Source organism: Mustelus asterias, chromosome 8 (assembly GCF_964213995.1).
Source record: "Mustelus asterias chromosome 8, sMusAst1.hap1.1, whole genome shotgun sequence".
NCBI lineage: Eukaryota > Metazoa > Chordata > Chondrichthyes > Carcharhiniformes > Triakidae > Mustelus > Mustelus asterias.
The window spans coordinates 88,373,546-88,394,955 of NC_135808.1; the positions used below are offsets into that span (position 1 = coordinate 88,373,546).

A 21,410-nucleotide genomic window follows, 5' to 3' on the forward strand; every position below is an offset into this window, starting at 1 on the left:
TGGTGGAGGTCCACAAATATCCCGAGTGCTAAAAGGAATAAAAATATCTGATGTATTTCAAATATCTGACATGAGTAAATTTCTTTTAATTGGAATATTGCTTTCTTTGCTCATGCTGCTTTTTGTATTTAGTTGTACTCGGCTCAGTAAAATTTCCATTGCTGTGTCTTGTATTTGGATTGAAGGATGTGTAATTTGTACAATCTGACACAGAACAATAACGTTGCATCGTTCTCCCACTGGTGCAGAAATTGTTGCACCATTATGCTAATTGTACACCCCACAAAACATTGTGTAGTGTAAGGTTTTACATATTTCAAACCTTACCACTTCTATTCATTTGAAATGTAATGAGTTCTATAAATAATTCCAGATCCAGCCCTGCTTGAGAAGCTTTTTGTGGACCACCAGCAGGAGAAGACCATCTGGTTCTTCAACCCTGCCCAGCCATTCAATATAATCGTAGCTGATCTCATGCTTCAACCTCACTCCTCTGCTTGCTCTGGATAATCCTTGATATTTTTAAAGAAATATTTTGGCAATAAACTTGATGTAATTTTCTAAATGTAATAAAATGAGTGAGTATCAGCCATCTTGGAGTGAAGAGAGGAGTATGACGAGGCTATATACTGTCACCAAAATTATTCACTGCAAAAATATTCTGGGGATTAGATGTACTTCCAGGGGTAAAAGTTGGAGACAAGAACATATCAATCTTGCAGTTCTCTGTGAACACAGTGCTACTTTCAGTATCAGTAAAGATCCTACACAGTATTGTAGGATCAAGTAAAATTTTGAAGTTTAGAAAACTGATTTATATGAACGGCAAAAAGACACAGTGGTAATTGGAAGGATTACATTAGAAGAAACCGGTGGAGATTGAAGTGGATGGGGCAGTCACACTGGAACAAGTTTTTGTCTATTTGGGACAAATGATAATAGAAGATAGTAGATGTGATGCCAAAATCAGAAGGTTAGAGATGGCCAGAAATAACTTGAAGATGAAAATGTTAACAAAACTCAAGCTTGTAATGAGGGAAGACAAACTCCTGTTGTTGCATTCTATCCACTTTTCTGTGTGCCTCTGAAACCTGGACAATAAGTAAAGATCTGTGGAAGAAATAGACCCCTTTGAAACGTAGGTGCCAATATATACACTTAAAATTCCATATTTGGACCATAAGACAGATGAAGAGATGCTTGAAATTACAAGATCAAAAATAACTCTTTTTAAAAAAAAGTGTTATTCAGAACACAAAATCTTAAAGCACGTGATCAGAACTGAAAAGCTACAGAGATCTCTTGGGCAAAGTGAGGGCAACAGAAAGGAGGCTTAACCTAGATGTAGTTACATGATGGACATCTGAGAGCAGTTGCATGCCAGCTACAATGGACATGTGAGAATGGGCAAGACAGACGAGTATGATGTAACACAACAGATCTGGTAGGGGTAGCAGTAAAGTTTGTTTATCATTTTGGTCTTTGGATGAGTTTTGACATTACGTCCATTTCAGAAAGAGTTAAGGGCAGGAAAAAGACTCATTTTGGCACATCTACCTAGACTTCGGGAGCGGGGGGGGGGGGAGAAACAGAAGACATAGTTCACAACCTGAGTCTTTCATCTTTCTCATCAAATGTCTGATCATCTTTTTACAATTATCAACTGAGTTACATCCCTGGAAGCTCAATTCCAGATATCCATTATCCTGTAATGAAAGTTATTTTTATCTGTACGTTCATCTTCACTCCTTTTGAATATCATCTTATGTCCTACCCACTGTATTTTGTTGAAGCCCTTATTTTAAAAATTTAATGTTTAAGACTCTTCCAGTAACTTGAGAACCCCCCACACCATTTTTTCTTACCGTAATCAAGCCATTTCTGTAGTATCCTTATAGTTAATCTGTCCCCAAATCCTTTTCCTGTGGTATATTGTGTAGATAACATTTTATCCGTTTGTTGACTTTCCCTCATCTAATCACTTGATAACAATGCACTCTTTTACCATAAGAAGTAAACCTATGTGGGCTGGTGTCATGGTTTGTTTTATAATGCCTCTGAAGTGCTTTGGGACATGATGCGAAATATGATTTATCTTTTTTGGTGCCACGCTTCTATTTCGTGCGACTCCAACACATCACCATGTATGGCCAGCCACTGTCTCCACTTTACTATGATGAACGATCTTTTCTCTCTCTTGCCAAGCTTTTAGTAGAATTCTTGACTGTAACAACTCCCAAAACAATTTGTCCATTATTTTCTAAAGAATCATTGTATTTAGACCAAATTTATTTTTAGCGAATCGTCACACTGACACTGTTTTTCCCTTGCGGAATAGTGAGGGAAATGGTGGAGCGATTTCTGAACTAATTATCAGCCTGTTAAACCGCATTATGGACAGAGCCAATGAGTCCTGGCATAGGACTTGAACCCAGAGTTTCTGGTCCAGAGGTAGATGTCCTACCACTGTGCCATAAGACCTCCTTCAGGCCAACGGTCTTTGGAACATTACCATTTTATAGTGTGTCCAATGGATGTCACTTTGTAAATTTCTATTGCTACTCGTACTTTTTCTTTAGCTCTGGAAAAAAAATCAATTTGCAAGTGAGTTGGGGTAATGAGATACTTGCAAGGGCCAGAAATTCCATTCCCCGAAATTAAAACTTTGGATGGGCAATTACCCTGCACCTGGAACCATCTAATATTCCAATTTAAATCAAACACTTTGGATGGTTCTGATTCTCTTAGTAGAGTAGTTACTCAGGAAAGGTTAGAATTAAAGGATTAGAGCAGCAATCCAGCGATGATTGCCATTGAGTTCTTTGAGAAGGTGACCAAAGAGGTGGATGAGTGTAAAGCGGTTGATGTGATGTATATGGATTTCAGCAAAGCGTTTGATAAGGTTCCCCATGGTACATTTTTGCAGAAAATACGGACACATGGGATTGAGGGTGATTTAGTGGTTTGGATCAGGAATTGGCTAGCTGTAAGAAAACAGAGGGTTGTGGTTGATGGGAAATATTCATCCTGGAGTTCAGTTACGAGTGGTGTACCGCAAGGATCTGTTTTGGGGCCACTGCTGTTTGTCATTTTTATTAATGACCTGAATGAGGGCGTGGAAGGATGGATTAGTAAATTTGCGGATGACACTAAAGTCGGTGGAGTTGTAGACAGTGCGGAGGGAAGTGGCAGGTTACAGAGGGACATAGATAAGCTGCAGAGCTGGGCTGAGAGGTGGCAAATGGAGTTTAATGTGGAAAAGTGTGAGGTGATTCACTTTGGAAGGAGTAACAGGAATACAGAGTACTGGGCTAATGGTAAGATACTTGGTAGTGTGGATGAACAGAGAGATCTCGGTGTCCATGTGCATAGATCCCTGAAAGTTGGCACCCAGGTTGATGGGGTTGTTAAGAAGGCGTACGGTGTGTTAGCTTTCATTGGTAGCAGGATTGAGTTTCGGAGCCAGGAGGTCATGCTGCAACTGTACAAAAGTCTGGTGCGGCCGCATTTGGAGTATTGCGTACAGTTCTGGTCGCCGTATTATAGGAAAGATGTGGAAGTGTTGGAAAGGGTGCAGAGGAGATTTACCAGGATGCTGCCTGGTATTTTGGGAAAATCGTATGAGGAAAGGCTGAGGGGCTTGAGGTTGTTTTCGTTAGAGAGAAGAAGGCGAAGAGGTGTCTTAATAGAGGCATACAAGATGATCACAGGATTAGATAGGGTGGATAGTGAGAGCCTTTTTCCTCGGATGGTGATGGCTAGCACGAGGGGACATGGCTTTAAATTGAGGGGTGAGAGATATAGGACAGATGTTAGAGGTAGGTTCTTTACTCAGAGTAGCAAGGGCGTGGAATGCCCTGCCTGCAGCAGTAGTGGACTCGCCAACATCAAGAGCATTCAAATGGTCATTGGATAAACATATGGATGATATTGGAATAGTGTAGATTAGAGGGGCTTTAGATTGGTTTCACTGGTCGGCGCAACATCGAGGGCCGAAGGGCCTGTACTGCGCTGTAATGTTCTATTCCATGGAAATTCCTGGGATGCTTTCAAAGCAGTGCATCCTCCGAATGATCAACATAGTTGAGTAACAGCTGTTTTTAGTTTGCAGTGTTATTGCAAGCCTACTTGTGACATAAACCATGAAGTTGCTGTGAAAATCCCCGAGTTGCCACAATCCGGCACCTGTTTGGGTACATTGGCCGTGCTAAATTCTCTCTCAATGTACCTAACCAGCACATCTTTGGACTGTGGGAGGAAACCGGAGCACCTGGAGGTAACCCACACAGACACGGGTAGGATGCGCAGACTCCGCACAGACGGTGACCCAAGACCGGAATTGAACCTGGGTCCCTGGTGACGTGAGGCAGCAGTGTTAACCACTGTGTCACCATGCTGCCCTTGTGCTACCCTAAGTCAGCTGGGCTTATTTGCTGAGGTCTTAATTTTATTTGTCCTATGTAATTTACCAATGTCAGATGAAATGTTAACATTTCTTATTAACATGCAACTCTGGTGACTTTGATTCTAAGATGTTTTTCCTGATTCAAGCCCAGAATGAGTGATTGATCTTCATATTTTGAAGTCGCTTGCAAAGTAGATTCCACTTTAACAGTTTACTATTTAATAAGTTTTAACCCAATCTTTGGACTTGACCCTTTTATTACAGCTAAGTTCCCACTCTCATTTAATCTTCTGCAGTCAGCTATATTTCAATAGATTCTCTTGTCAATGAGGACACATGACCAATTGCTTGTGTACGTTCTGTGCATCTGTCTGCATACATAATGCAGATAATTATCATTGGCTATACTTTCAGTTCACTTTACAATTGAACAATGTCCCCTTGAGTAAAGACTCGGATCTGAAAGATTGAACCAACACTGGTCATTTGTTTTGGGAGGTTGGAGATGGGGTGGGGGATGCAGCAAGGAAGATAATAGTGCAACTGATGATTATATTGATGGTGTAGTCGGGTCATAAAGATCAATGATTCTTGCTCTTTGCTGAGTTAGCAGCTGGTAATCGATGTGCAATAATAGATTTGGTGCTTTTTGATGCTGCAAGTGCATGCGTGGATAAGCCTGAAGGTAGAATGCAGCTCCTCTTTGCTGCTGCTGGAGTCAAGTAGCCTGTCAGCTGTTTCAATTACAGATATGGAGCACCCATCATGTGAAGTATTTTTACTCCAGAAAGCAGGCAAATGCTTCATAATTTGGGTAGTGGAAGAGAAAGGAAAGCAATTTTAATGTTTTTATTTCAGAGTTTTTTTGGTCAGCTGCTCTCAGCTGGAGTTGACTATAAATGTTGTGAAGAATCACTAACTTGGTGAAATTTGCAAGGTTGGAAGTTTAATGTGTTTACAGTTGTGCTTTGTGCAACCTTAACACTTCAGCATAAATACGGTTTCACCTTCCTTCTAATAATTTGGAGTATCATGCTTTGAATAGGGTATGAATGAATAATCTCATTTAGAATTATATTGAAGTTGATGATTCATAATATAGACTGCCGGATGTTGTATTTGTGTTGCCATGGGAATAATTATTCTCTCTTTTTAGCGACCTTTGGCTCTTGGTGCTGACATCTGTATGTATTCTGCGACAAAATACATGAATGGTGAGAGCATTTGGGATTTAAATGAACTCTGCTGTTAGTGTTAATGTATGACGTCTGAAAAATCAGGTAGTGAAATTCTAATGTAATGTGTTTATAATGATTTGAATTGCTTTGATATCCATGAGAATTGCTTCATCTCTCTCTCTCTCCCAAGTTCCAGTTGTGAATGGATACATTTACATAAGTATCATTTCACAAAATGTCACCTTCACACCAAAGCATCTTTTGCAACTATTTCATTTAAAATAAAAATGCTACAGTTGCCCCAAAAGTTTTTGAATTCCTTTGTTTTCATGTTCATGATCCAGTACCATATCTTAAACTTTATGGCTGTCAGTTCTGCTTTGTGACTCTGTAAATGTCTGCTAGAATCTATAATCTGCGATACAGTTTTCTCCAACCGTGCCCTTCCTAGTTTTATCTCTTGTTTTGATTTTTTTTTTATCAACGTGGGTGGCAGAGTAGTTAGCACTTCTGCCTCACAGCGCAAGGGATCCGGCTTCGATTCCAACCTTGGGCAACTGACTTTCTGGAGTTTACATGTTCGCACTGTGTCTGCAGGAGTTTCCTCCCACAGTCTAAAGACGTACAGGTTAGGTGGATTTGCTAAATCGCCCTTCAGTGTCCCAAGATGTGTGGGTTAGGGGGATTGGCCATTCTAAATTGACCATAGTGTCAGGGGAATTAACAAGGTAAATACGAGGGGTTACAGGAACAGGGCCCAGGTGGGATTGTAGTGGGTGCAGACTTGATGGGCCGAATGGCCGCCTTCTGCACTGGGATTCTATGATTAGAGGGATAAATGCGTGAGGTTACAGGGATAGTGGGGGGTGTGGGCTTGGGTAGGATGCTCTTTTGGAGTGTCAGTGCAGACTCCATGGGCTAAATGGCCTCCTTCACTGCAGAGATTCTCTGAACTCTGCTCTTACAATCACTTGTTGTTGTGCCCCATCAGTTCATTTTAGAGCCTTGTTCTTAAACCTTTCTCCTCCGGACACATCTTGTTCCCCAAATTGCTGACCTAACTATCCCAACCCTCCCTTTTCTCTTGCTTCTGCCGCATCTTTGTGAAATCAGTTTTCATTATGCAACTGCTTATTTGAAAAGTCCTGTTTTCAAAACGAAAACTCTTCTGTCTTCTCCCCAAACCATACCTATTTTTCCCAATTCCTTCCCGAGTGCCTGTTCCCAATTTCATTCCCTTCACATTTCAATTTGTAATTATTTTCCTCCATGCACTCAACCAAAAAGTATTCCAATCCACACATCCATGCCCCAACCCTTAAAGTAACCTGTATTCGATTGCTTCCACTTGTCAGTTATGCATTGCCTATTTCTCTCTATTAGTACTTAGCACTTGCAAATATGTTTTATATATCACACACACACCCCCACTCCCAAAAGTCAGTTCCAGAGTCTATAGAATCTTGGAAGATGACCACCAATGCATCCACTATTTCTAGGGCTACTCCCTTAAGTGCTCTGGGCTACAGTTGGTGAACAAGGCATTTCCTGATTCAGTACCTAGGGAGGGCAATCACTCACTTTGGAGTAATATTGCAGTTGTGTATAAGACATAAAACATTGGAGCAGAATTAGGCCACTCGGCTCATCGCGTCTGCTCCATCGTTCAATCATGGCTGATATTTTTCTCATCCCCATTCTCCTGCCTTTTCCCCATAACCCCCGATCCCCTTACTAATCAAGAACCTTTCTATCTCTGTCTTAAAGACACTCAATGACCTGGCCTCCACAGCCGCCTTTGGCAAAGAATTCCACGAATTCGTCACTCTCTGACTGAAGAAATTCCTGCTCCTCTCTGTTTTAAAGGATCATCCCTTTAGCCTAAGGTTGTGCCCTCTGGTTCTAGTTGTTCTGACCAGTGGAAACATTTCTATCCAGGCCTCACAGTATCCTGTAAGTTTCAATAACATCCCCCCTCATCCTTCTAAACTCCAACGAGTACAGATGGCCACTATACTCACCAGTGCCCCTGATTCTCCTGGAACTCTGGCATCCCACTGGTGTCTTCCACCATGAAGACTGATGTACAATAACTATTCAGTTCCTCTGCCATTTCTTTGTTTCCTATTATTACTTAACCAGCCTCATTTTCCAGTGGTCCAATGACTATTTTTGCCTCTTACCTTTTATGTATTGAAAAAAAAACTCTTTCTATCTTCTTTTATATTACTAACTAGTTTACACTCATTTCATCTTCTCCCCCCCCCCCCCATTGCTTTTTTGTTGTCCTCTGCTCGCTTTTCAAGGCTTCCCACTATTCATCGCCACTTTGTATGCTTTTTCTTTTGCTTTTATGCTGTCCTTGACTTCCCTCATCAGCCATGGATGCCTCGTCCTCCCTTGACATGTTTCGTCCTCCTTGGGATGAATTTCTGTTGTGCCTCCCGAATAACCCACAAAAGCTCCTGCCATTGCTGTTCCACTGTCTTCCCTGCTCGGCTCCCTTTCCAACCAGTTCTGGCCAGCTCCTCCATCATGTCTTTGTAGTTACCTTTACTTAATTGTAATACCATTACATCTGATTCCAGCTTCTCCCCCTCAAATTGCAGGGTAAATTCTATCATACTGTGGTCACTGCTCCCTAAGGATTCCTTCACCTTAAGTTCCCTAATCAAGTCTGCCTCATTACACATCACCAAATCCAGAATTGCCTGTTCCCTAGTAGGTTCTGCTCCAAAAAACATCTTAGACATTCCATAAATTCCTTTCCTTGGGATCCACTATCTATCTGATTTTTCCCAGTCCACCTGCATATTGAAGTCCCCCATGATTATTGTAATTTTGCCTTTTTTATATACCTTTTCTATCTCCTGATTTATTTTCTGCCCCACTTCCTGACTACTGCTCGCGGGCCTGTACATAACTCCCATCAGGGTCTTTACCTTTGCGATTCCTCAACTCTACCCACAGACATTCTAAGCCTTCTGATCCTATGTCGCTTCTTGCTATCGATTTAACTTCATTCTTTAGTAACAATGCAACCCTCCCCCCTTTTCCCAATCTGCCTGTCCTTTCGATAGGACACGTATCCTTGGATATTTAGATCCCAACCCTGATCCCCTTGCAGCCATGTCTCTGTAATGCCCACAAGATCGTACCGACCAATTTCAATGTGCACAACGAGCTCATTTACCTTTTCCGTATACTGTGTGCATTTAGATGCAACACCGTCAGTCCTGCATTGATCACCTCCCTTCTCATACTTATCACCTTTTTTGCTCTGCCTGAGGTTAGATTCCTGCCACCTTCTATGCTCTCCGTTCTATTACGTGGTCTTGAAACTTTACTAACCTCTCCTGAGCCCTTGGCTTCTTTAACACTTCTACCCTCTCCTTTAAACTAAATAGTGGGGGGTTAAAGACCTATCTACAACCCTAATTATACGATTCACCAGGATTCTGGTCCCAGCATGATTCAAATGAAGACCGTCCCATCAGAACAGGTCCCCTCTTCCCCAATACTGGTGCCAGTGTCCCACGAATTCAAATCTATTCCTCCCACACCAATCTTTGAGCCACACATTTACCTCCTTAATCTTATTGACCTTGTGTCAATGAGCTCGTGGCTCGGGTAGTAATCCAGAGATTATTACCTTTTTGGTTCTGCTTTTTAATTTAGCTCCTAGCTGTTCATACAGGAACCTTTGTTCCTGTTCTACTTGTGTATCAGGCAGGCTAGGTAAAGCCAGCAGTTTCCTTCCCTAAAGAACATTTAGTGAACCATTCAACGCTCTTGTAGCAGTCCCAACAGCTTTTTGTTTCCAATCTTTTAAAGTTTTGAAACTGAATTCAAATTGCCATGGTGAGATTTAAGACTTATCTGGAGTAATTCTCCAGTCCACTTGAATTAATCAGAATATCTCTTCTCAGATTCTTTTGGCATTAAAATTTGGCAGTTGACCTTTTATTCACAAGATGTGGGCAGCATTTGTTATCCATCCCTAATTGCCCTTGGGAAGGTGTTGGCGCTGTCTTCTTGAGCTGCTGCTGCCCATGTGATATAAGCACACCATAGTGCTTTTAGGGAGGGAATTTCAGGATTTTGACCGAGTGATATAGTTCCAAATCAGGATGGGTTGTGGCCTGGAGGAAAACTTGCAGGTGGTAATGTTCCCATGTCTTCTAATAAGTGGCTGTAACCTTGCTAAATCTTTAGATCAAAGCAGATTGTACTAAGTTTTTAAAAAATCTTTCAGTGAAATCTCTAATGAAATCATTCCATTGAATAGCTTCATCACCAGAAACTAAAATCAGCCCCCTTTCTTTATATTTCCAGGTCACAGTGATGTAGTCATGGGCTTGGCTTCTATGAATCGAGATGATCTCTATGAAAAATTGAAGTTCTTGCAAAATGGTAATCATTTACAACTCTGAACATTATGTTGTATGATAAGCATGTCCACAGTTCTGTGGCACTACTTATGGTAACTGCTGTTCTTATCATGGGGTAGAATTGTTCTGTTGTGAAATACACACATGTCTCATTCTGGCAAGGCGGAGTTAAAACCACAAGTCATTCAGAGATTGACTTGGTGGTTTGGTATCTTGCTTTCAACGTCATAGTTCTTAACATTTTAAGATTACTTGGCATCTGTACAAGAATATATCTCCATATATGTAGGTATACAATTTTGCAATTTTACTGTGCAAACATCTACCATTTAACAGGCATCCTTTGGATTTATCCAGCTAATGTTATGTTGCGAAATCCTGCCATAAATCTTAAATTGATGGCATGGGATAAAAGGTGCAAGGACCAGGGTTATATATAGTCTGCTAACTGAGTCTTGAGGAAATATGTTCTTTATTCCTGATCTCTATTCTTGATTGTGAGCTTTGATCCTTTTTGGTAATTGCTTAGGATTCCAAGAAATCAAAATCCCTTTCAATATCGTGGAAGCAACAATACAATGCCGAACTCATTATTTAAAAGACAAATTGACTAGTCCCAGTGTGGGATCATGGAAGTTAAGAAAATGATTGTGTAGGACTGTTGCCTAGAATTCATAAAACGTAAACACTGGGATTATTATAGTTGTAAGTGTCAGGCAGTGACCATCTCAACAAGAGAATCTAATCATCTCCCCATGACATTCAATAGTAATAGTCACTACCAACTCCTTGCAGGTTAGTATTGACCAGGAACTGAACTGGACCAGCCAACCATATAAATATAGTGGCTACAAAAGCAGGTCAGAGGCTAGCAATATTGTGGCAAGTAACTCATCTCCTGACTCTCCAAAGTCTGTCCACCATCTACAAGGCAGGTGTGGAATATATATTTAAAATTCAATGTGTTCCATGATTAAAGACAAAACTAGCCAAGAAAGAGATGCAGTAACAAATTGACAAAATAAAATCTGCAGAAAAAGACACATGCCAAGTATAAAAACAGCGCAGGAGAGGATGGCAATTGGAACATGAGATTAAGAAGAAAAAACAATTAGGACAGATGATCTGAAATGAAAATATCAGACCATGAAGATTCATTCTATGAGTACGTATGTACCTAAAGTAGAATTAGAATGAGCAAAGATGGGCCTCAGGAAGTTGAACAAAATAAACTTGCAGCAATTATATGGAAATGTTGACGATATTGGGTGGATATTTTGCCTGTGATTTCATTTAAAAGTCATGGCTTGGGCTTTGTTCACCATGTACAAAATTGATACATTATTTTGAACTATAATATTTGATCATAATATTGAATGGAGGGTGGGTTAGAGCAGACGGAGAATGACTGACTAGCAAAATACAGGAAGACACAAATATGATTGCAGAGTGGGAAGATAAGTGGCAAATGAAATTCTGTGCAGCAAAGTGTTCATTTTGGTATAGGGAATTAGGTAACCATTCCTTCTTTGGAAGATAAGAAATTAAATATCTTTGAGGAACAGAGAGATTTTGAAATATGGATGCATACTTCATTAAAGTTGCAGCAGATTACTGGGGTTCATTTTGGAGATAAATGGTAAGTAAAATCATAGAGATTATGTTTATATAGAGTCTCAGTACTTCAAGTGAGTTTGAACAACGTGCAGTTCTGATCTCTCTGGGACAGGAGGGATTGGAAAATATAGTGTATTGAGTATGCTTTTTTTATACTTCACGTCAGGGCCATACCTAATGTTCAAATAAACAACTTGATCCAAAATATGACTTGTAGACCTACATTTAATGGAAATGTTACTGTGTTGTAGCTATTGGTGCAGTTCCATCACCATTTGACTGCTATATGTGTAATCGTGGCTTGAAGACATTAGCTCTTCGAATGGAACAACACTTCAAGAATGCGTTGGTTGTAGCCCAGTTTTTGGAGGCAGATCCCCGGGTAGAGAAGGTCATTTTTCCAGGTCAGTGGTTTAGATGCAATTTCTGTTACTAATGTGGAGTTTTATTTGATAGTGGAACCCATCGTGAATGTGGCACAAGTTCCATACAATTGATAAGGAGGTATGTCTTGACTTGGGTAAAAATTACTTTGTAGCACCATTATTAATTAAGTTTTAAAGTATGTTTTCATGTAAACCTTTTGTCCTTGACCACCTTTGTCAGGCAGATAAGTAACTTGCTCCCTCTCAGTCTTTTTCGTCTCTGACATTTTACATGCCCCAACAGCACCTATCCTTTAATAACGCTTAACCATTGCGTGTTCGTCTGCTAGTTTTCAGTATGAGAACTATGGAAACAGCTCAAGCCAATCTTCAGTGACATTTACTTGCATGTCAGTCTCAGCAGAAATTGCGAGGTAGCCATAGGTGCAGCTGAGACATTTTTGTTGACATAGTAAACTGTACATAGATCAGAGGTTGAAGCTGAGGTTGCTCACCTGTAAGAAGTCTCACAACACCAGGTTAAAGTCCAACAGGTTTATTTGGTAGCAAATACCATAAGCTTTCGGAGCACTGCTCCTTCGTCAGATGGAGTGGAAATGTGCTCTCAAACAGTGCAAACAGACAAAATCAAGTTGCAGAATACTGATTTAGAATGCGAATCCTACAGCGAGCCAGGTCTTAAAGGTACAGACAATGTGGGTGGAGGGAACATTAAACACAGGTTAAAGAGATGTGTATTGTCTCCAGACAGAACAGCAAGTGAGATTCTGCAAGCCCAGGAGACAAGCTGTGGGGGTTACTGATAATGTGACATGAGGACGGCCTAAACCGGGATGTTGGATTTATGTCACATTATCAGTAACCCCCACAGCTTGCCTCCTGGGCTTGCAGAATCTCACTTGCTGTTCTGTCTGGAGACAATACACATCTCTTTAACCTGTGTCTAATGTTCCCTCCACCCACATTGTCTGTACCTTTAAGACCTGGCTGGCTGTAGGATTCGCATTCTAATCAGTATTCTGCAACTTGATTTTGTGTCTGTTTGCACTGTTTGAGAGCACATTTCCACTCCATCTGACGAAGGAGCAGTGTTCCGAAAGCTTATGGTATTTGCTACCAAATAAACCTGTTGGACTTTAACCTGGTGTTGTGAGACTTCTTACTGTGTTCACCCCAGTCCAACAACGGCATCTCCACATCGTTGCTCACCTGTACAGCTTTGTTCTCTGCTTTATTAGAATCCCTGCAATGCAGAAGGTGGCCATTCAGTCCATCGAGTCTGCACTGACTCTCCGAAAGAGCATTTTACCCAGACGGTGCACTTGTCAACTGGACCTTTTTCCTAAAAAGAGGGCAAGCTATTATTGTTTGAAGCAATATCCAATTAGATCTATTTTCCCATTTGGCTGTGTTAATGAAGCCTGGCTCCATCCTACTCCAACTCTGGTTCAAGACCAACTGTAGCATTATTAGTAATGCATCAGCTAAAACTGACTAACTTCAAAAATTGTGATTCAGACCTCAAGCCTTCCTAGTCTGTCGTGTTCAGTACCAAATTGTCCAATGTATTTACCCATTAAGATGCTGGGAAACATGCAAATTTTTGTCTTGCCTTTGGAGGAAGCTGAATCAATTTGTTTGGTTTAGTTTAGTTTAAGTTTATATATACTTAACTACATCAAACTTATGAAAATCAAACATTTTTTTAAACTTAAACTGAGCTAAAGCAAACACTAACAAATGTGATTCAGCTTCCTACAAAGGCAAGACAAAAAAATAGCATCTACTTTGTTTGCCACATTTACACAGTTTGACATGGTTAAACAAGTTTGTGAACTTGATTCGCAGTTTATGTAATCAAATATATTTGCAAAGTGGTATTGTATCTGGGATTAAATTTGCGATTCCAGTATTTTGATAACCTGCCCATTGCTGTAGTTTCTTTTGTAACAAAAGATTACAATGTGGTTCTGCTTTCAAATGTGTTGTTGGGCCTACTCTACATACTAATGATATCAGAGTATATTTATACAAAAATATCACAGATTGTTCCCTTCTCCATTAGTTCTCAAAGAGTTGACTTTGTCTTCTCACTGTTGAAATTATAGCGCTGCAAAATAGGGGATCATTTAACATCTATCTAGAAAGAAAATTGAACTGATTTTGGACAATTAACAAGTTGGCTTTCCTGTCCATTCATTGGTTTAAAAATATGGCGAGGGTACAGAATACTTTTTCTGATCTGCATGAAGAGCTCGTTACATTGACAGTTCATCAAGTTGTAGAAGTAAATATTCAAACTTCACGAGTTATGGTGATACTTGAGTTATAAAACAGCAGTGGCAAAAATTGTCTGTCCGTGAGTTTACTCATTTGTTCTTGATGAATTTAAAGCATTCCTGAATTATTACAGTTTCGAAAGTTTACCAACACTTGCTACTTCTAATTTGAGATTAGATTGATATTTCATTTTAAAGCTCATCTGAGGTCTGGGAGAAGGTTTGTTTGCCTGCCCCGTTATCCCTTCACCACACACCTTCATGTGTGTGCTGAAGAATTTAAAATCAATTTGCCTCTTCCTCCTCCAAGGTTTTAGTCATGCTGCCATTGGTATGGTTTAACACAAGGGAGGCAGAGAATCCTAAACATTCAACTCAACAACAATTGCTATAGCAACTTGAACAAAATGTGCTTCAAAGGAGAATTATAAACACCATCTGGCACCAAGCCGCATTTTACGCCAGATCACCAAAAGCTTGCCCATTGTCTTAAAGAAAGAAGAGTGTCAGAGGTTTAGGAAGAGAATTTCAACTTGGGGGTGGAGGGAGTGTTTCAAAACAGGTGAAGGCATGGCTACTAATGGGGGAAGAGTTTAATTTGAAGGAGTGTTTTCTCATCTAGTACTGAATGTTGGATGAGTGATGTGATTCCATGGCAGTAGGGGAGTCATGAGAGATGGTGTTTTAGATAGACCTGGATGTCATGAGAGATAGGAGTAGACTATATGGCCTGTTAAGCCTGCTCCTCCATTCAATATGATCATGGTTGATATTCTGTCTCACTGCCACTTTCCTGCTTGCTCCCCATTTGTTGTGCTTTCTTAACCTCTGATAGTTAGTTCTATGCACAAAGCACTGACCACTCGATGGGATCAGTAACTCAATAACATGGATTCTTTATTCCAGGATGGTTCTGCCTGTTCACTTGGGTCTTCACTGGACAGGTATCTTCAGTTTGCTAACATTCAGAAGTCGTGTGATGTGTTCCATTGCATCCCTTATGCCACTTGCTTCAGAAACATAACCAGCTTTTAAAAGGTGTACCACAACACTAATATCCCTTGATTCTTGAGACCAAAAATCTTTCTCTGGTTTAATGTATTCCATGATAGAGCATCCATAGCCCTGTGGGGTGGAGAATTCCAATTGCTCATTACCTTCTGAATGAAGAAACCTCTCCATGTCAGCACTAAATAGCTGAACGCTTATCAAAAGACAGCCCCAAGTTTTAAATTCACCAGTGAGGGGAAACGACCTGTATGTCTACAGTATCCTGCCAGGCCTCCTCCAAATCCTTATCTTTCAATGAGACCACCTCTCATTCTTCCAAACTCCAGAGAATTATAAACCCAATTTACTTGGCCTCTCATTATGAACCCTCACTGTGCCGTCTCCTATGCAAGTGCATCCTTCCTTAACTATGGAGACCAAAACTGCACATGGATGTGGTCTTACCAAAGACCTGTCATTAACATATGTGTAAATCAGCATGTAGATGAGAAATGGGAGGTGGCCAAGGATAGATCCATAGAATCCCTACAGTGCAAAGGCCATCAGGTCTGTACTGACTGTCCAAAAGAGAGCACCCCACCCAGGCCCTACTCTCCACTCTATCCCTGTAACCCTGCGCCATGTCTAATCCACCTAACCTACACATCTTTTGGATGCTGGCAGTAAAAGACACGTTGAAAGTGACATTCTGGTTACAGTTGGATGAGAAATGAACCAGGCAAGCGTACTCCACTTAGCTGGACAATGGTGGAGTCAACCATATAAAGGGCTGCAGACAGGTCAGGAAGGACAAAGAGGGATAGTTTACATTTGTCACCACCTTGTAGAATGTCTTTTGTAATCTCAATAAGAACTGTTTCGGTGTTGTGACAGGCAGATTGGAAATGTGGAGATTTGGGGAAGATAACCATGGATTGTGAAGTGAGAAATTCAGGGGGGAGTGGTTGCTGCAGGAAGGGTGGGGGCAAGATTGTTTTTTGGGATGAGATGTGACGATTGATTTAAAGAAGAAAGGTATGGCACTTGAGGACAGAACAGTTAACAGCTAATGTGGGAACCAGAAGGGGAAGTTGTGCAATCAGCAGTTTAGTGTGACTAGAGCCAAATGATCATTAAGAGGATTTTAAGGTCAAGATGAGATTGCAGAGGGGAGGTAGGAGAGTGTAATGTTTTTTTAATTAATGTCACAAGTAGGTATACATTAACACTACTATGAAGATACTGTGAAAACCTCCTAGTCGCGATACTCCTGCATCTGTTTGATTTGATTTATTATTGTCACATGTATTAATATACAGTGAAAAGTATTGTTTCTTGCACGCTATACAGACAAAACATACTGTTCAAAACGGGTACACCGAGGAAGAATTTAACATGGCCAATGCACCTAACCAGCATGTATTTTGGACTGTGGGAGGAAACAGAGCATTCGGAAGAAACTCACGCAGACACGGTGAACATGCAGACTCCGCACAAATAGTGACCCAAGCTGGGTCCCTGGCGCTGTGAAGCAGCAGTGCTAACTACTGTGCCACTATGCTGCTGCAGAGAGTTCAGGGCTAAGGCAAGAGATACCTTTGCCTAATGGGCTGGTGGAAGGTGGACATCTACACAGGCAGTTGAATGGGTGGGCTTTAGAGTAGTGACCCATCAGTCCATGAGCTCCTTGCACTTATTGTTGGAAGTGAAGGTCAAACATTGGGGAGGGCTTTCATTTGACATTGCAGTTGAAAAAAGATGCAAGGAGTTATCTTTTCAAGATGATCCTGGAACAGTGATACAAGAGTAATACCTAATCAATAGTGTTATATGTGGACCCAACCAAATCTGTCAGTAAATGACTAAAGCACATGTTCGCCATATCATTTCAAATCCATGAACTTCAGGAAGTGGAGATGAAAGCCGTAACAGGGGAACCACCTGGCTTGATGCAACCTTTTATGTGCATTGTGCTTGATGTGGGTCTGAAACTGAGCTAAATACTTTTTGTTTTTTGAAGAAGTGACCAAAATGGTTGACGAAGGAAGGGCCGTGGATGTTGTCTATATGGACTTTAGTAAAGCGTTTGACAAAGTCCCTCATGGTAGGCTAGTGAAAAAGGTTGGATCCCATGGGATAAAGGGGGAGGTGGCTAGATGGGTGGAGAACTGGCTTGGTCATAGAAGACAGAGGGTGGTAGTGGAAGGGTCTTTTTCCGGCTGGAGGCCTGTGACTAGTGGTGTACCGCAGGGCTCTGTATTGGGACCTCTGCTGTTTGTGATTTATATAAATGATCTGGAAGAAGGAGTAACTGGGGTGATCAGTAAGTTTGCGGACGACACAAAACTGGCAGGACTTGCAGATAGTGAGGAACATTGTCAGAGGCTACAGAAGGATATAGATAGGCTGGAAATTTGGGCAAGGAAATGGCAGATGGAGTTCAATCCTGATAAATGCGAAGTGATGCATTTTGGTGGGAATAATGTAGGGAGGAGCTACACGATAAATGGAAGAACCATAAAGTGTGTAGAGACGCAGAGGGACCTGGGTGTGCAAGTCCACAGATCCTTGAAGGTGACGTCACAGGTGGAGAAGGTGGTGAAGAAGGCATATGGCATGCTTGCCTTTATAGGACGGGGCATAGAGTATAAGAGTTGGGGTCTGATGTTGCAGATGTATAGAACGTTGGTTCGGCCGCATTTGGAATACTGCGTCCAGTTCTGGTCGCCACACTACCAGAAGGACGTGGAGGCTTTGGAGAGAGTACAGAGGAGGTTTACCAGGATGTTGCCTGGTATGGAGGGGCTTGGTTATGAGGAGAGATTGGGGAAACTGGGGTTGTTCTCCTTGGAAAGACGGAGGATGAGGGGAGACTTAATAGAGGTGTATAAAATTATGAAAGGCATAGATAGGGTGAACGGTGGGAAGCTTTTCCCCGGGTCGGTGGTGACGTTCACGAGGGGTCATAGGTTCAAGGTGAAGGGGGGGAGGTTTAACACAGATATCAGAAGGACATATTTCACACAGAGGGTCGTGGGGGCCTGGAATGTGTTGCCGGGCAAGGTGGTGGAGGCGGACACACTGGGAACGTTTAAGACTTATCTAGACAGCTATATGAATGGAGTGGGAATGGAGGGATACAAAAGAGTGGTCTAGTTTGGACCAGGGAGCGGCGCGGGCTAATTGTTCTTTGTTTCTCGTTTCAAGGCTTCATTCTATGATCATCTTGCTGGTGCCAGTACAGAGCGAGACTGCGGATAGTTGGGAACCTGTCTCAGGGGCAGGGAATTCATATGGTGTTCGTGGAAGTGGAAATGACTAGGGTTGGGAAGCATTTTCCGATCAGGGCCATTGTGATCTCCTGGACTCGTTTCGATCGCCTCAGGGGGTCGGAGAGGAATTTCCCAGATTTTTTTTCCCCATATTGGCCCTGGGGTTTTTCACTCTGGGTTTTCGCCTCTCCCTGGAGATCACATGGTCTGGAATGGGGGGGTGGGGGTGAGTTAATAGGTTGTAATGAACAAAGCATCGTAGCTGTGAGGGACAGCTCGGTGGATAGGATATTGGTATGTAGATAGGCTGGAAAATTGGGCGGGGATCCTGGATTCAGGATTCAATCCTGGACCGGGGAGCGGCGCGGGCTTGGGGGGCCGAAGGGCCTGTTCCTGTGCTGTATTGTTCTTTGTTCTTTGTACTCTTGAATATGGAACTATACATAGTTGATTGAAACAACAGCTGCATTGCAATATTGAGAACAAAGTAAATTGGAGAGGGAAAGAGTCCCTACTCGATAGTGCTTGCATTCCTTTACACAAGTGTTTTTTAAAAATCTCCTTTTTTCACCAAATAATTTCTTTTCAGGTCTCCCTTCTCATCCGCAATATGATCTGGTGAAGCAGCAGTGCACTGGGAGTTCAGGCATGATGGCTTTCTTAATTAAAGGAGGGTTGGAAAATGCGAAGACATTCCTTAAAAACTTAAAAGTGAGTCCTTGTGGACATCTTTCCACACTTCTTCCTCACCAAATTGACTGTGTTAAAATATTTGGTGAGACCACTTCTAAAATGAGTGGACTTTCATTTTTACTTCTGTTTCTTTGCACAATTTCGCTGAGCCTGATTTCAGCACTGAAATTAAATGGGAAACTCTTGCGTTGTATTTTTAAGAAATAGAACGTTTTCTTCTGGGGAGGAGAAATTTGCTATTGTATTTCAGTTTCTTATCCAATGTGACTATGTTTTAACGGGTTTCTGGATTATGTGGTCTTCCTGGGTGGCTTCAAAATTACCCTCGTCTAACATCCTCAGATGTGTGTTCTTCAATAAAAACAGAGAATTCTGGAAATGCTCAAGGTTCAAGCAGCATCTGTGGAGAGAGAAACAGCGTTAATAATTCTGGTTGATGACTTTTTGTCAAAACTGGAACATTTTAGAGTTGTGACAGGTTATTAGGAAGTACAGAGGTAGGGAAAAGGGGGTGGATGGAAAGAAAGAACAAAAGGGAAGGCCAATGATGAATGTGGAAAGCAAGAGATTAAATGGCTAAAGAGATGATGATAAATGGCGCAGATGATGGGCTAGAACAGGTAAATGGGAATAGCAGACTCATTACTAATGGTTGCTGCCAAAACAAGGGGGCAGTGAATTTAAAATAGTTGAACTGAAAGATTGAGTGTGAGAAGACTGTAAAAGTGACTAACTGAAGATGTGCTGTTCCTCCAGTTTACTTGAGTTTCAAAGGAGCGGTGTAGGAGACGGATAGTGGTCAGCTTGCATGGAAGGCACGTGGCAAAGGGAACAGGGTGTTGGGTATGATTGTAAAAGAGCCACGGTTGAGGAGATGGGTAAGAACGCTCAAAGGGAAGGGGAAGATGTGTTTGGTGATGGCAGTAGAAAAGGTGCTGGAAATGTCATTGAGGCTGTTGGAGTGGAAGAGAGGATGGGGGAATGATAACCCATCATAGTTCTGTGAGGAAGTGGTGAGTCTAGAAGTGTGTAAGATGGAATAAAGATTGTCATGGGACCTGCCAACCACAGAAGCAAGGAACCCTCAGTTGCTGTTATACCTTTCAGCAGTTGGAATTTGTTCCACGCTAAAGTCAGTGTTTGAATTTGTTGCCATTGACTTGGCTGAGATTAGCAAATGTGGTTCAGACTGTGCCTCAGACCGTGAATTTTTATGTCATTTATGGTTCAGTGCAACACTTGGTCAGAGCTGCTTGACTCTGAATGATATGGTGATAATTTAGGATTTTAATAAAAATAACATGTTCTATGGTAGAGAAAAATCTCATCTAACTTCTTTGTTTATCAGTTCATTCCATTTATGTAAATAGTGATCTCCTGTTTCCCAATCGGAGAGATTGTGCATGACTTGAGTGAGGACTGAGTAGAATAAACATTTTTTTCTTTTTGTGTTTTACCTTTTCTCTTTCAGCTGTTTGCCCTTGCTGAGAGTTTGGGAGGATATGAAAGTCTAGCGGAGCATCCGTAAGGAATTTTTACAAAATCTATATCAATCACACTATTTTAGTTTTAGACATTGGCTAAACCTGGATCAGGAGATTGAAGAATGGGTTATTTGAAAGTAGTTCAGAGTAATGAAAGAAAACAAAACATTTTTTCAATGTATGTAATGAAATATGCTTCCTGAGAAAATATCAAATGTCGATTACAAAAAAGTTGCAGAAATATCCTTAGAAATGTTCTTTGTCCATGTTCTTTTAAAAGCTTTTATGTTGATGGTGAGATTAAAGCCCTCCTGAAGTGTTGCAAGGTACAAGGTAATAGTTCCATCTGATTGGAGGAAAATGTATTCTGTGCATACACATTTATATTACAAAATGCATTCTAGTTTTTGCCCATTTAGCACTAACTGATCCATGAGAAGCATGTGACTACCAACCAAAAAGGGTCCAATAACAGATATTTAGTAATCATGTGATTTTCCTTCCCACTCAATTATCCGAGTGAGAAGCACATGACTATAAACCATTCACTTAATCATTCTTTTTGACCAACAGGCAGCAGTTTTGAAAACTCTTACCTTTTTCCTCAGTTACAGATTTTAAAAATATGGTTTTCATTTTGCAGTGAAACTTTCATTGTTTTCTTTTGATAAATCCTTTATTCAAACAGATTTATGCTCTTTGTGCACTAATGGTG

The 21,410-nt window shown here is 41.1% G+C and overlaps 1 protein-coding gene across 1 annotated transcript in view; it reads left to right on the forward strand.

Moving 5' to 3' along the window:
- LOC144497339 (cystathionine gamma-lyase-like) overlaps nt 1-21,410 on the forward strand; it is a 51,466-nt gene that overhangs the window by 21,184 nt on the left and 8,872 nt on the right. The window contains exons 6-10 of the mRNA XM_078218457.1: nt 5,562-5,619; nt 9,919-9,996; nt 11,843-11,995; nt 19,108-19,229; nt 20,683-20,735. Coding sequence (XP_078074583.1) covers nt 5,562-5,619; nt 9,919-9,996; nt 11,843-11,995; nt 19,108-19,229; nt 20,683-20,735 — 464 coding nt within the window. The remainder of the gene's footprint in view (nt 1-5,561; nt 5,620-9,918; nt 9,997-11,842; nt 11,996-19,107; nt 19,230-20,682; nt 20,736-21,410) is intronic.